This window comes from Gadus morhua, chromosome 14 (genome assembly GCF_902167405.1).
Source record: "Gadus morhua chromosome 14, gadMor3.0, whole genome shotgun sequence".
In the NCBI taxonomy this organism is placed as follows: Eukaryota; Metazoa; Chordata; class Actinopteri; order Gadiformes; family Gadidae; genus Gadus; species Gadus morhua.
The window spans coordinates 29268578-29283877 of record NC_044061.1 but is presented as its reverse complement, the minus strand read 5'-3'; the positions used below and the strand labels follow the sequence as shown (position 1 = coordinate 29283877).

General features: G+C 48.1%; 1 protein-coding gene across 3 annotated transcripts in view; it reads right to left on the bottom strand.

Moving 5' to 3' along the window:
• The window catches only part of phkb (phosphorylase kinase, beta), a 93987-nt gene that overhangs the window by 64817 nt on the left and 13870 nt on the right, over positions 1-15300 (bottom strand). For all 3 annotated transcript variants that reach the window (XM_030377190.1, XM_030377189.1, XM_030377191.1), the window contains 4 exons: positions 14151-14266; positions 12266-12329; positions 10122-10217; positions 7401-7598 (listed from right to left, as the gene is read on the bottom strand). In XM_030377190.1, the coding sequence (XP_030233050.1) occupies positions 7401-7598; positions 10122-10217; positions 12266-12329; positions 14151-14266 (474 nt within the window). The remainder of the gene's footprint in view (positions 1-7400; positions 7599-10121; positions 10218-12265; positions 12330-14150; positions 14267-15300) is intronic.

The window sequence follows — 15300 nt, the reverse complement described above, 5'->3', positions numbered from 1 at the left end:
AGCACGTAATCATCAGCCAGCACCGCTGTGCTGGATGCTGTCAAGTCTTTGTGCTCACTGACGAACGTGGCAACACTTTTCGGGAGACAGTTTTTAAAGTCCTCCAGAATCATTATATCACGAAGGTCCTCAAATGTTGTTATCTTCTGAGAGCTAAGCCAACGATCAAACAATAACTCTTTCTCCCGGATGAACTCGACGTGCGTGAGCGACTCAGACTTTTGGTAGTTGCGAAACTTCTGTCTGTACGCTTCAGGAACAAGTGAATGAACTCGCAAAACTGATTGTTTTACTTTTTCATAATCAGCGGCATCCTCTAACGACAGGGACGAGTAAGCCTGCTGCGCTTTACCCACAAAAACGCACTGCAACGTCATGGACCACACATCTGGTGGCCATTTCAAAACCGTAGCGACTCTCTCAAAATGAGCAAAGAACTTGTGCACATCCTTTTCGTTAAAAGGTGGGACAAGTCTTATATTACGAGTGACATCAAAAGGCTGGCTTGAAATGCCAGATTCACAAGCTTTTAAATCCAATTCTTTTAATCGAATGGCTTGGGCGAGTTCCATATCTCGCATTCTAAGCTCGTGCTCTCTCTTCTCACGCTCTTGTACCATCTGTCTGTCTGCTTCGAGTAGTGTTCTTTCTCGCTCCCATTCAATCTCCTTTTCTCGCAACTCCAATCGACGGAGCTCGAATGCCGCTTTGGTGAGCGTAGGTGTGATTGGAGGATCAGGGGCAGCCGGGGGTGTTACGTCTGTAAATATACCGAGACGGCCCAAAGCTTCCGTAAGACTATCTAAAAGCTCTGCTTTAGATGGCCTACCCCGAACCTCTATTCTATAATGACCTGCAACTTTGACCAGATCATCCCGCGTCGCGGCAGAGAAGGCGTCGGGAGTTGGAGATTTAATAAACTCGTCTAAATCGAACATGGCGAAAAAACAGCGAAAGAAGCAGCAGATTAGACCGGTAAAAAATTCACAAAATGCGAAAAAAATGACAGACAGGGCTGGTAGCCTGGCACACTGGGAAAAATCGAAATACTGGGTCAAAAACGCAATCCCCATAACGCGTCAAAAAGGTAAACAAATGCGCGGACGCAGTAAAAACGTTTCCCCAAAAAAGACTATTTAAATGCGCAATCCCTGGGATAAACACGCAAAACATATTCAATCCCGGACGAGCCCCCATTTATGTTACGGGCCCACATCAAACGTGTGAGCAGTTAACATAATAACGAAAAATGAAACTGATTTTTGGAAAAAGAATAGTGTTCTGTTTATTTCCCAAAAGAGCCAAAACTTGCTTAACAGAAAAATGCGAGACGGTTGCCACTAAAACAGAAGAAAAAACACAACCGCTCCCAGATCAAAGATCAACAAAGATCACAATTAATACAGACCAGTTTAACAAACGACTTCTAATTTAACCAAAACAAAAGCGTGCGACCGGCCAGCGTCTGCCATGTCGAGGCTGAGAGAGAGAGAGAGCCATCTTGAAGTAGGCAGGCTTTTATACTTGGGAAGGCCGGCCTTTCATCAATCAGTGCTTCCGAAGGTAACGCCTAGTCTCCTCCTACTATGGGACATGGAGGTAGAGCAGCACAACCAAGCATAATGCACAATATTATGTTCACCCGTAACAGACACACACACAAAGAAAAAGAGAGGGAGACAGAGAGAAAGAGAGAGAGACAGGGACAGAGACAGAGAGAGAGAGAGAGGAAGAGAGAGATACAGACACACATAAAGAGAAAGAGAGCGAGAGAGAGAGCTTGAAAACAGAGGGCAAGAAAGAGAGGGAGAGACACACACACATAAAGATAAAGAAAGAGAGGGAGAAAGAGAGTAAGAGAGAGAGAGAGAGAGAGAGAGAGAGAGAGAGAGAGAGAGAGAGAGAGAGGAAGATAGAGATAGACACACACATAAAGAGAAAGAGAGCGAGAGCGAGAGACTGACTTATAAAGAGAGAGAGAGATAAAGAGAGAGAAGGAGAGAGTTTGAAGACAGAGGGCAAGAAAGAGAGGGAGAGACACATACACACAGACATAAAGATAAAGAAAAAGAGAGGGAGAGAGAGAGAGAGAGAGAGAGAGAGAGAGAGAGAGAGAGAGAGAGAGAGAGAGAGAGAGAGAGAGAGAGAGAGAGAGAGAGAGAGAGAGAGAGAGAGAGAGCCGGGGGAAGCTGTAAACAGAGAGGCTGCCTGGTGCAACCAGAGGCCACCAAGAGTTTGTGTGTTACCGGTTCAGCGTTTTCACAGACGAGGAGGGTCCGCATTCATCAGGAGCTCAACCATTAGGGCCGAGCGCTTCATTTCTCCTCAGCAGCCACACACCGCTCACTGCTCAGCTGCGCTAGTGATGGAATACACCAGGACTCACAGACCTGCTGGGGCTGGAACCAACAGCATCTGGTGGAGGTCCCGCATCTGCCTCACACCCCAACCTGTCTCACACCCTAACCTTTCTCACACACCAACATGTCTCACACAAAGACCTGTATCAAACCCCCTCTTGTCTCACACCCCAACCTGTCTCACACACCAACCTTTCTCACACAAAGACCTGCATCACACACCAGCCTGTCTCTCTCCAACCTGTCTTGCACACAGACCTGTATCACACCCCAACCTGTCTCAAACCGCAACCTGTCTCACACACAGACCTGTATCACACCCCAATCTGTCTCACACCCCAATCTGTCTCACACCCCAACCTGTCTCACACACAACCCTGTCTCAAACACAGACCTGTCCCACACCCAACCTGTCTCACAACCAAACCTGTCTTACACATCGAGACCTGTCTCACACACAACCTGTCTCACATCCCAACCTGTCTTACACACCCAGACCTTGTCAGTTCAGAGGCTTAAGTGAATTTTGAGTTTCTCTCAAACTTTATGGATCCTGCTCATCTTTAACATCACTCAGCTCCAACAAAATCATTGTAGAGAACCGTTATTTCTCTTTTAAATAGTGGTAAAGCAAAATAGGGAATGTTAATGGACGCTTGATCGTTTTGAACGATAAACAGGTCATGTTGAGAGGCTGCTGCCTCCATTGTTCGAGAGGTTCTGCCTCACAAGATGTCCTCCGGCGTGACAGAACCTCCCATTCTCTATTGCTGCGTATGAATACTCTGTTGGCTGTTGAAACACAAATAATTCATAGAAAATCAATTTTCCTGGATATATATGATGTCTGATCTTCTAGGAAACGTGTCACTTGCTTATCCGCTCTTATTAATGATTAAAATGTCAAGAAACCGCTCTGCAACCTTGGCTCTTTTCCCTCTCTTCTCTTATTAATGCTTGAGGTCAACGTGGGGGTTGAATAAATCACTAGCTCTGGGTTCATTGGCCTTCTGCTTTGATTCGTTGAGCTATACGCACAAGATGGGATTACTTAAAGTTGTAACGTGTACGATTATCTGTTTCAAACATTAGAAAATGTAATTCATTATGAACAGAATGGGAAGAAATATCAGTTTGGACGTTTTGTCAAATCGTCTTTGTATTGTTTTGCAGAGAAATTTGCTAAGTTAGCCCAGCTAATGCTGGGCCGTAACGTCTGGTGATACCACTGAGAACCTCAGTAACATCTGGTGATACCACTGAGAACCTCCATAACATCTGGTGATACCACTGAGAACCTCTGTAACATCCGGTGATACCACTGAGAACCTCAGTAACATCTGATGATACCAATGAGAACCTCCGTAACATCTGGTGATACCACTGAGAACCTCCGTAACATCTGGTGATACCACTGAGAACCTCCGTAACAACAGGGCCCTAGGTGTTCTCAGTGGTATCACCAGATGTTAGGGCCCTAGGGGTTCTCAGTGATACCACTGAGAACCCCTAGGGCCCTAACATCTGGTGATACCACGGAGAACCTCTAGGGTCACTGCAGCGCCAGGATGCCCTCAGCACAACATAGAGGATGAAGAAGTAGCGCCGAGGGCTTGTTCTAACCTCTGGTCAATAACGGAAAACATACATAGAAATAGAAAGAGGCGATATTGTAGCTGAAGGATTGCTACCTGCTCTATTAATGTTAACTAAATAACCAAGCCGTTAATAGTGGGTAGGGCTGTGCTATATTCATGAATTGAGTTTATAATATCTACATAACCAGTGCTGGGAATAACGCCGTTTAAAAGAACGGCTTTACGTAACGCCGTTATTTTTTCAGTAACGGGGTAATCTAACTAATTACTATTTCCGTCGTTACAATGCCGTTACCGTTACTGTACGAAAGATGCAGTGCGTTACTATGAATTGATTTAATAAACTGCGTAATCCGAACGCACCCCTGGCTCCAAACACAAACTGCTAGTGAGGAGACCGGGTGGTTTAAAGGCCCACTATGCAACTTCGGGAATTTCTTCGCTGTTTTCTTGGTTTTGGCACGCACATTTCTCTACACAGCGCCCCCTACAGCTTCGTAGTAGATATTTTACAACACTGTCGTAACAACTCGTTGACGACCCTTCCCAATGCACTTCTACGCGAGCCATGTGCATTTGTTTTTAAAGAAGCCGGCGAATGCATGGAGCCATGTCCGAAGTAAATGTTCATTAAGTGTAGGCAAGGTTATACATTTTTAAAATGGTGTATTTGTATTGCAATAAACATAAAGCCATCCTTTTTATAGTTGACGGGGAGAATTTATATCCTAGATTATAATTGTTTTATCTTAGGTTGAACAGAACAATCAGTGTGAGAGTGTTGGCCAACATAATAATCTAAATAAACAAGAACCTGGATTCGGGGATTCAGTCTGTATCTGGGGGACGAGACAGACGAACAGCAAAACACCAATGGAAACAAAGGTGTTTATATGGCTGCAACCAAGCAAGCTAGAAACATACAGGGCTCACAACAAAACGGTCGAGAAAACAATTTTTACAGGGCTCACAACAAAATGGTTGAGCAAACACATTTGTACAGAGACTATCAACATCAAGAATACCACGAGGACAAAGTTCACCCAAGGGTACTTTCAATTTCAAAAGCAACACGGCCAAGTCGGAGTCTGATTTGAAGTCTTCTTTTTCTTTCAGTTCACGCTATTCCTGAAAAGCTTGCCCAACTCGTGTCTGGCCTCTCTGTCGGTCAGTCTCCCCTTTCTCTTCTTCTGTTCCTCCGACATTGGGTTTCTCTGTCTCTTTTTAGTCGGCTGATCTAAGATGAATGTAACAATCCCTTAGTTACTTGTGTTTATATCGAGCCGGTTCCGTGTTTGGGGGTCTGTGCCGCAAAGCAATTCGTTACTTCGCGAGACCCGAGACTCCCGCGAGAGTGGCCGGCAGAAACATATTCATTTTCTCCACCAAGATGCGCAAGGGGGAGTTGAAACAACGAACAATCGAACAAAAATGTATAATGGAACCATCGCAATGACTCCTAGCCTGTTATATTAAGGTAAATCAAGCCAAATTGCCTCGCAACTGGCTGTTTATATCTAGCCGGTGCCATGTTTGGGTGTGTGTCTGTGCCGTAAAGCATTTTCGAAACTACAATCTGACTACATTTTCGAGGATACTTCCGCCGCATCACATCCGGAAGCGCTCGGTCCGAACCAGAGCATGTGAGCGGAGCAGAGCGCCACGCAATTCCCGCTCCCCGCTCAGGAGGATGTCCGCTCATTCGCTCTGCCGCTCAACGTTGTGCCAGGGCGCTCCGCTCAAAACCGCTCCGCGCTCATCTTAAATTTCCTGCCGCTCCAGCGAAATCGCTCCACGCTCCGCTCAAATTTTCAAAGTACTTCCCAAACTCCATCTTGCTACTCTCGCGGGCACACGAGCCGGTGTTGCGGGGGGGGGGGGGGGGGGGAGTGAAATCCCCGCTCCGGCCTTTGAATTTAAAACCGCTCTGCGCTCCAACCCGCTCCAACCTATTTCTTCCGCTCCGCTCCACCACCCGCTCCACGCTCCGCTCCGCTCACATGCTCTGGTCCGAACACATCAAGTTGCATATGCGCTTTTTCACTGTAGAGGCCACATGGGAAAATGACACACCCACCAATCGACCCAGAAATGGATGCAGAACCATCAGCATAACTCTCAACCTGCATACTTGATGTAATTTTGGCTAAAAAAGTTGCATAGTGGGCCTTTAACAACAAGCAATTATGATAGGCTAAGGCAGAGTCAAGTTTCATGGTAGCCAATCCGAGCCAGTGTTTGTACACACAAGCCAGGACACGCGCGCCACACACACGCAAACGCACACACCAAACCAAATCGATGAAGCAGCAGAAATGGCGAGTCCGGAGCAATCCGATGAAAAGTTGGAATTTTCTGTAGTATCTGGCAGATGTTCCACAGCCTTTGCAACCAAGCAAATTGAAATCAAGGCCCCATCCACACTAACCCGGGTAAATGAAAAAACGCACATCCACAATGAAAATGATCACCGTCCACACTATCGTTTTCATATAGTTTTCAGAATGTTTTGGATCCACGTTCCACACTGAAATCATTTTAATAAACAGTTGTTGTCATGGTTACGGTACTCCGCCACGCCTCTCTGTTAAGATTACAGGCGCACGATCAGTTGATATTTACAGTTGATCAGCTGGTTAATCATTTTCGACCCGGTCTTGTCGAGAAACGCCGCTCCAAGTAGGCTACGGTTTGAACTGTCGTCTTTCGTTTTTTTTTACCATCACTTAAGAACATTAAGTACAGCGCTCGCCTCCGGCGTTGGAGCAACGAATATATTTGACTCAATATGTCGAGTTGTTTCTGGAGATAAATTAGTACAATGTACAGAGAGATCCTCATTTGCATTTCACCTGCCATTCTTTTGATGAGCTTCTCGGTCTATAGCGCAAGCTTGTGGCAGTGTCATGGCAATCGATCGTCATCGTTTCTGAAAGCCTCCGTCTGTCCACACTACAACGCGAACCCATCGTTTTCACATTTATCCACCTCAGCAATCGTTTTCGAAAAGCATCGTTTTCAGTGTCGGAATTCTCTGTTTTAGTTTGGACGGAAGGACTAAACAGATGAATATTGATGCATTTGTAGATTTACCCGGGTTAGTGTGGACGGGGCCTCAGTTGGAAGCATATCAGGGCCTTGAATGGGCAGTTCAACCATTTAACACATTAAGGCCAAGTGAAAACTGCTGAGAAAAATCCAAATCTTTCACATATAGCAACTTTCTTTTTTTTTAAAGTAACGCAAATAGTTACTTTCCCTGGTAACTAGTGACTTTTATTAAAGTGTAATTCAGTTACTAACTCAGTTACTTTTTGGAACAAGTAGTGAGTAACTATAACTAATTACTTTTTTAAAGTAACGTTCCCAACACTGTACATAACAGACCAATTTCCCCATATCTGAATATTTTGGCGTCCTTTGCGGTGACCACTGGACCCACCTTCATCTCGGCGGGCTTGTAGTAGCGGCGGTTCTTGTCCTCGTTGGCCGTGCGGTAGCCGTCCCGGAGGAAGCGCTTGAAGCCGTACTTCCCCCTCAGCTTGCGGACGATCTTGTCCAGCGTCTGGCTGTAGAGCGCGTCGTCGTCCACCGCGAAGGCCGGGTAGCTGATGGTGGGCAGCAGCGCCGCGTCCGTGTTCTGGACCGGGGGAGGGCTGGTTAGGATTTGTCACTAGTCTGGACCGGTTAGGGGTGGTCACTAGTCTGGACGGGTTAGAGCTGGTCACTAGTCTGGACCGGTTACGGCTGGTCACTAGTCTGGACTGGTTAGAGCTGGCCACTAGTTTGGACCGGTGCTGGTCACTAGTCTGGACGGGTTAGAGCTGGTCACTAGTCTGGACCGGTTTGGGCTGGTCACTAGTCTGGACCAGGGGAGGACCGGTTAGAGCTGGTCACTAGTCTGGACAGGGGAGAGGACTGTACTGGTTAAGGCTGGTCACTAGTCTGGACAGGGGAGAGGACTGTACTGGTTAAGGCTGGTCACTAGTTTGGACCAGGGAGAAGACTGTACTGGTTAGAGCTGGTCACTAGTCTGGACCAGGGAGAAGACTGTGCTGGTTGAGGCTGGTCACTAGTCTGGACCGGTTAGAGCTGTTCACTAGTCTGGACCGGTTAGAGCTGGTCACTAGTCTGGACCGGTTAGAGCTGGTCACTAGTCTGGATCGGTTAGGGCTGGTCACTAGTCTGGGCCGGTTGAGCTGGTCACTAGCCTGGACAGGGGAGAGGACTGTACTGGTTAAGGCTGGTCACTAGTCTGGACCAGGGAGAAGACTGTACTGGTTAAGGCTGGTCACTAGTCTGGACCAGGGAGTAGACTCTACTGGTTAGAGCTGGTCACTAGTCTGGACCAGGGAGAGGACTGTACTGGTTAGAGCTGGTCACTAGTCTGGACCAGGGAGAGGACTGTACTGGTTAGAGCTGGTCACTAGTCTGGAACAGGGAGAGGACTGTACTGGTAAGAACTGGTCAAAATGATCTATATTTCTCTTAAGCTGGTTCTTGAGTTGGTTCGGTTTTAAACAATAAAGTAAATGCTCTATCTGCTATACATTACTACCAGATAGTAGCTAACATTCCAGAGCTCCTAAGCTTCCATCATGCTGCTAGCCTAGGAGTTAGGGTGCTGCTAGCTTAGGAGCTAGCATGCAGCTAGTCTAGTGCCGTGTTCCAATATCCATACTTCCATCAGTACACTTAAACGAAGTACACTACCCGCACTCAGTGCGCTAATTTTCAGATGTCAGTGTTGTTCCAAATCGAATACTCCGTGGTGCACTGACCGGAAATTACGATCACGACTGCCGCCGCGGCTCCTCCCCCGCAATAAACATCCCGCTTTGAACGGTGAACTCTTTATGCCTAGCAGCTATAAAAGCTATAAAAACTATAAAAATCTACAAAATGACTATTAATGTAGGCTATGTGGAAAATGCGCCAACGTTGGCTCAGCCTGGCCCTGCCCTCTTCCACTACATAGCTAAGATGACTGCCGTTGAGTACGAAAAAGTGTACATCGCCACACACTTCGCGATTTGACTGTTTTGATTACAACATCCGGGTCCTTTCAGTACACTTATTTTCGCCCGATTTGAATCGGAATGCCCTACGTAATCAAACTTAGGCTAGTAATTACGGATAGTATGGATATTGGAACACGGCACAGGAGCTAGGGGGTTGCTGGCTTAGGAGCTAGCGTGCTGCTAGTCTAGGAGTTAGCGTATTTCTTTCACAGACTTATTCACCACACGTTAAGAGGCACATGCATAATAAATTGCTTCAGTGTCTCACTTGCATAAACCACGGGACACTTTCTCACTCGCACTCACACACACACGCACACAGACACACACACACACACACACACACCACGATCTCTTCATCTGCTCCCTGCGTTTCCGCCCACTCAGACTCCAGCTCTCCCATCCTATTTCAGGCTCCATCAAGTTCCTCCCGTGGAGCCACTTCTCCGCCTCTTCCCGTCTCCTCCTGCTTTAGATTCCTGCTATCTTAAAGAGCAGCCGTGTGTTTCGTCATGTCTCTCATTACGTGTGATCATGTTCTCCAGTCCTTTTATTTTCCCCTGTGTCTGGCGACTGCATATCGACAGTGAAAGCCAGGCAGGATCTGACGTTAACATGCCACTCTTACACAGCGACCCTGCCTCCACTTTTGTTTTCAGTCCACTCATTTCACCGCAAGAAATCCTGTTTCTCATTTATAACCAACACACGTTACAGCGCAATACCCCGTGGTCCACCACAGGGGGTGCTGTTGGCGCAGTTAGATTTGAGTGTTGGGTCACACACTCCCCTCTAGTGTTCAGGGTTGCTATCTTGGTTCGGCCTCCTAACCGGCCTCTAGAAAACACTGCCTGCATCCTATCATCTCTGCTGTGTTGCCCTGGTAGCTATTAACGCAGATAAACGGAACGGAAGAACAGAGGAACGGAGCAGGACAGAGGAACGAAGAGGGACAGAGGAACGGAGTGGGACAGAGGAACGGAGAGGGACAGAGGAACAGGGGGACAGAGAAACGGAGCGGGACAGAGGAACAGGGGGACAGAGGAACGGAGCGGGACAGAGGAACAGGGGGACAGAGGAACAGAGCAGGACGGAGCAGGCCAGAGGAACAGAGCAGGACAGAGGAACGGAGCTGAACTCACATGTGAGCGGGACTCTCTGGGCAGCAGGGAGCACAGGGTCTGACGGTTCCTGTTGTGGGCATCCAGGTCCACGAAGATCACCGACCAGGAGCAGCCCTGCGCAAACACACACAAACAGACACAGACACAGACACACACACCAAGGTCAAAGTTGAACAGAGTATGTCACATTCACTTCATCATCAACAAACACACCAGCCTACGTACCATATCCACATACCCAAACACATGCACGCACACACACACACACACATTATCACACACACGCATGCACATACATGCACACACACAAACACAAAACCACCACCAATGAAGAAAAACACTTCACAGCTGAATGACTAAAGAGTCCGCTACTCTGCTCCCTCCCCTCCTCCTCCACCTCCGCAGATCCACCCAGCAGGACCACAGAGAGCTCTCCCCTCCCCCCCCTCCCTGCCTCCCCCCTGCCTGCCTCCCCCACTGAAAGCAAACAGCTGAGTGTGAAGTACGGCGTGGGCAGTAACAGCGAGAGGAGAGGGACCCTTCCAGTTCACGAGAACCGGAGATGACTAAATGACCCGTGGTCCATTACAGCTTAGAACACCAACATCTCTTCTCAACCATGGAAGGAAAGTGTAATGTAGCTATTTATAGATAGCAATATCTTAATGTAGACTATGTACATCTTATTATCTAGTCAGAATACATTATAGATGATATTGCCCGAGTCCTTTCCCCTTTAAAAAGAGATTTCATCCAGGACTTCTACTTCCTGCAGGGATTGAGCCTTCCAGAGGAGTGTGCGGTGTGGAAGTGAGTGGATTTGACAAGTTACTTGAGTGGCACTGGCTCTAATGGCCACTCTGAGGAATGCTGCTGCTGCTGTTTTGCTGAGCAAGAGGAACTCACAACCTGACCAAGCCGCTCTCTACCTTTCTCTCCCTCTTGGGAAAAACTTCTTAATTTATTGAAATCCAATTTCGCCTTTTGTCTTGGCCTGGATCTTTGCCGCAAGTTAAACTAATTACAAAATGACGCAAACATAATATATAAATAAAAATAGAATTTCAAACGCTGCTAACCTTAACCCTAACCCTTATTTTCTTTTACCATTCACTGAGGAAAATGGAACATCAATGTTTAACTCAGGCCAGCACATCATGAGGAAGCCTAACCCCAACCCCAACCCTAACCCTAACCCCAGCCTTAACCCCAACCCTAACCTCATACCCAACCCTAACCCTAACGCCATACCCAACCCTAACCCCATACCCTATCTGCACCCAACACTAACCCAACCCTATCTCTAACCCCAACCCTAATTCTGTTTGATAGACACAGTCACTAACAACAAACCTGATAGAGGCATACCTTTTACTCATAAACACCAACACACAAACACATACACACTCACAATCTACTTAGTATTTGGGGTTTAGCTTGCAAACAAATCTCCAAGAGAACCTCAACAGAAGGATATAATGAAAGAGGCATCATTATGAGGTATGATGAATGTACTGCTCTGATGGAGTCCAGCAGCCAACGAAACCAATAGTTCTGCTAATGGACTCTAACCCTAACAGACACGCCGCTGAGGGACAGAGAAAGCGGAGCAGAGAGAGAGAGGGTGAGAGGAGAGAGGGAGAGAGGAGAGAGGCAGACAGGAGCAGAGAGAGAGAGAGAGAGAAAGGGAGAGAGGAGAGAGGAGAGAGAGGAGAGAGGAGCAGAGAGGAGAGATGGGGAGTGGGAGAGAGGGAGAGAGGCAGACAGGAGCAGAGAGAGAGAGAGAGAGAGAGAGAGAGAGAGAGAGAGAGAGAGAGAGAGAGAGAGAGAGAGAGGGAGGGAGAGAGGAGCAGAGAGAGAGGGAGAGAGGAGAGAGAGAGAGAGAGGGAGAGAGGAGCAGAGAGAGCGAGGGAGAGAGAGAGGGAGAGAGGAGAGAGAGAGAGGGAGAGAGGAGAGAGGAGCAGAGGGAGAGGGGAGAGAGGAGCAGAGAGAGAGAGGGAGAGAGGAGAGGAGCAGAGAGAGAGAGGGAGAGAGGAGCGGGAGACAGGGTGAGAGGGAGAGAGGAGCAGAGAGAGAGAGGGAGAGAGGGAGAAAGGAGAGAGAGAGAGAGAGAGAGGAGAGAGGGAGAGAGGAGCAGAGAGAGACTCGGGGGGGAGGGATACCTGATTTCCAAACAGGTTGAATCCGTTGATGGCCTCCAGGGCAGACTTGGCCAGGCCCACCGAACTGGGAGGAGACAAGAGAGAAACTCATGTTTACCAGAACCAGGAACAGAATCCTGACCCACACTACCAGGAACAGAATCCCGACCCACAGAACCAGGAGGAACACCGGCCAACAGAACCAGGAGGAACCCCGACCCACAGAACCAGGAACAGAATCCCGACCCACAGAACCAGGAGGAACCCCGACCCACAGAACCAGGAGTAACCCCGACCCACAGAACCAGGAACATAACCCCGACCCACAGAACCAGGAGTAACCCCGACCCACAGAACCAGGAACATAACCCCGACCCACAGAACCAGGAGGAACCCCGACCCACAGAACTAGGAGTAACCCCGACCCACAGAACCAGGAGTAACCCCGACCCACAGAACCAGGAGGAACCCCGACCCACAGAACCAGGAGGAACCCCAACCCACAGAACCAGGAACAGAATCCCGACCCACAGAACCAGGAGGAACCCCGACCCACAGAACCAGGAGTAACCCCGACCCACAGAACCAGGAGGAACCCCGACCCACAGAACCAGGAGGAACCCCGACCCACAGAACCAGGAACAGAACCCTGACCCACAGAACCAGGAACAGAACCCTGACCCACAGAACCAGGAAGAAGACAACAGAGTGTGGGGGGACGTGCGACGTCTGGCCTGCAGGGGGAGTATGGGCAGGTTGGGAGCGCACCGGATTGGCTGTGGGGGGATTGGACCTGAGTGCGAGCAGGTGTCAGCACTCAGGCCAATCAGGGAGTGTTTGTACTTATGTGCCTGCTTTGTGTTGTAGTGAAAAGAGGAATCCAGGAAGGATCGGGAGCGGAGTGACAGGGGCGATCGCCGCCAGAGATCGCCTGGAGCGGAGTTATAATTTACATTTAACCGACTTGTGTTTTGTTGGACTCAAAATAGAAGGACTTTCTGTCGGAAGAGCAAACCTGGTGTCCAAGTGCTCTGTGAACCCCTTACAGCATGTTATTAATACAGCCTACAGCCAACCAACATCTGTGCAGAGCTGAGCAGGCCAGTGTGGAGACGAGGTCTTCCACTCCTGGCCCAGATAGGTTTAGGTCCGCATTGTAAGCGACACCGATCTTTACTCACTGAAACTCTCTTGAGATAGAAAGTGTCTCCTCAACTGTCAGGAGAAATGGCTAGCACATTAAACAGCCCTCAACACAACATTATGTTATCTTCTTCAGGAGGTCTCTTGGCAGCCATCCCCAGCAGACTTAAACACTCAGAGGTATGTTGAAGGATCTTTATCAAGAACTGAAGAGGTTGAGAGAAAGTTTGACCTTGGATAGAAGATCTGAATACAATAACACACACTCTCGCTTGAACCTTCAAAATGTTGATGGAACTCACGCAGAGCCTCTGATTGGAGGATGGGAGGCTGGAAGCTTACAGGTGAGAGCTGCAGAGCCTCTGATTGGAGGATGGGAGGCTGGAGGCTTACAGGTGTCAGCTGCATCCCATCCTGCTGCTCCAGGAGGTTCACTGGTTGAGGCCCGGTGACCCGGAGCACAATCATACGGCTCTACTTGCTGGTCCTCCCCGACCCAGACCAGACCCAGGGTCTGGGTCTGGTCTGAGGTGGGACCAGGGTCTGGGCCAGGGGTAGGGCCAGGGCCTCAGATCAGGGGCATACTTCTACCCCTGTGAGAGAGGGGGGCCACCAGCCCCCGAGGGAACCCGATCCACCACTGAGAAGTGATGAAGTGTGTGTGTGTGTGTGTGTGTGTGTGTGTGTGTGTGTGTGTGTGTGTGTGTGTGTGTGTGTGTGTGTGTGTGTGTGTGTGTGTGTGTGTGTGTGTGTTTACACAGACCTGGAGTGGAGCTCGGTGCCTCCGTTGTTGTACTTGCTTCCTCTCTCCCACATGCCGTAGTCCGGCATGCGGTACGCCCTCTCCACGCAGAACACCAGGTTCTGGATGAAAGACACCTGCACGAACACACACACACACACACACACACACACACACACACACACACACACACACACACACACACACACACACACACACACACACACACACACACACACACACACACACACACACACACACCAGACACAAACAGGTGAATGTCTGCCTGCAAAACATCACATATATATGGATTCAGAGACACACAAATAGAGATGGAGAGAACACAATAGACACAAGCGTGCAACACAATCATTACGGCCTGGCCGCTGACTTCCAGTGGGAACAGTGATGGAGCCTCTGCTTCCCAAGAACAGGAGAGGTTAGGGAGGGTTTGCTGCTCTAAGGCTGAGCCCTGCGGCGTAGGCTGACACACTGTCAGCCCAGCGGATCACAGGGGATACAATCAATAGCATGTTTCACCATCTCTCTGTCTGGAGCCTACAACCTGTTTACACTACATGCTCTAGCAGTATATACTGTTTACACTACGTACTCTAGTATACACTGTAGTATATACTCTGTTTACACTACATACTCTAGTATACACTGTAGTATATACTGTTTACAGTACATACTCTATACACTGTAGTATATACTCTGTTTACACTACGTACTCTAATATACACTGTAGTATATACTGTTTACAGTATACTCTAGTACACTGTAGTATATACTCTGTTTACACTACGTACTCTAGTATACAATGTAGTATATACTGTTTTCACTACGCACTCTAGTATACACAGTATTATTCAATTCAATTCAATTCAAAAAAACTTTATTTGTCCCCAGGGGGCAATAGCAGCAGCATTACAAAGGACAGGGCCTTATGTACTGTTTACACTACGTACCCTAGTATACACTGTAGTATATACTCTGTTTACACTACGTACTCTACACTGTAGTATATACTGTTTACAGTATACTCTAGTATACACTGTAGTATATACTCTGTTTACACTGCGTACTCAAGCATACATTGTAGTATATAAACAGTTTACAGTACATACTCTAGTAATCACTGTAGTATATGCTCTGTTTACAGTACATA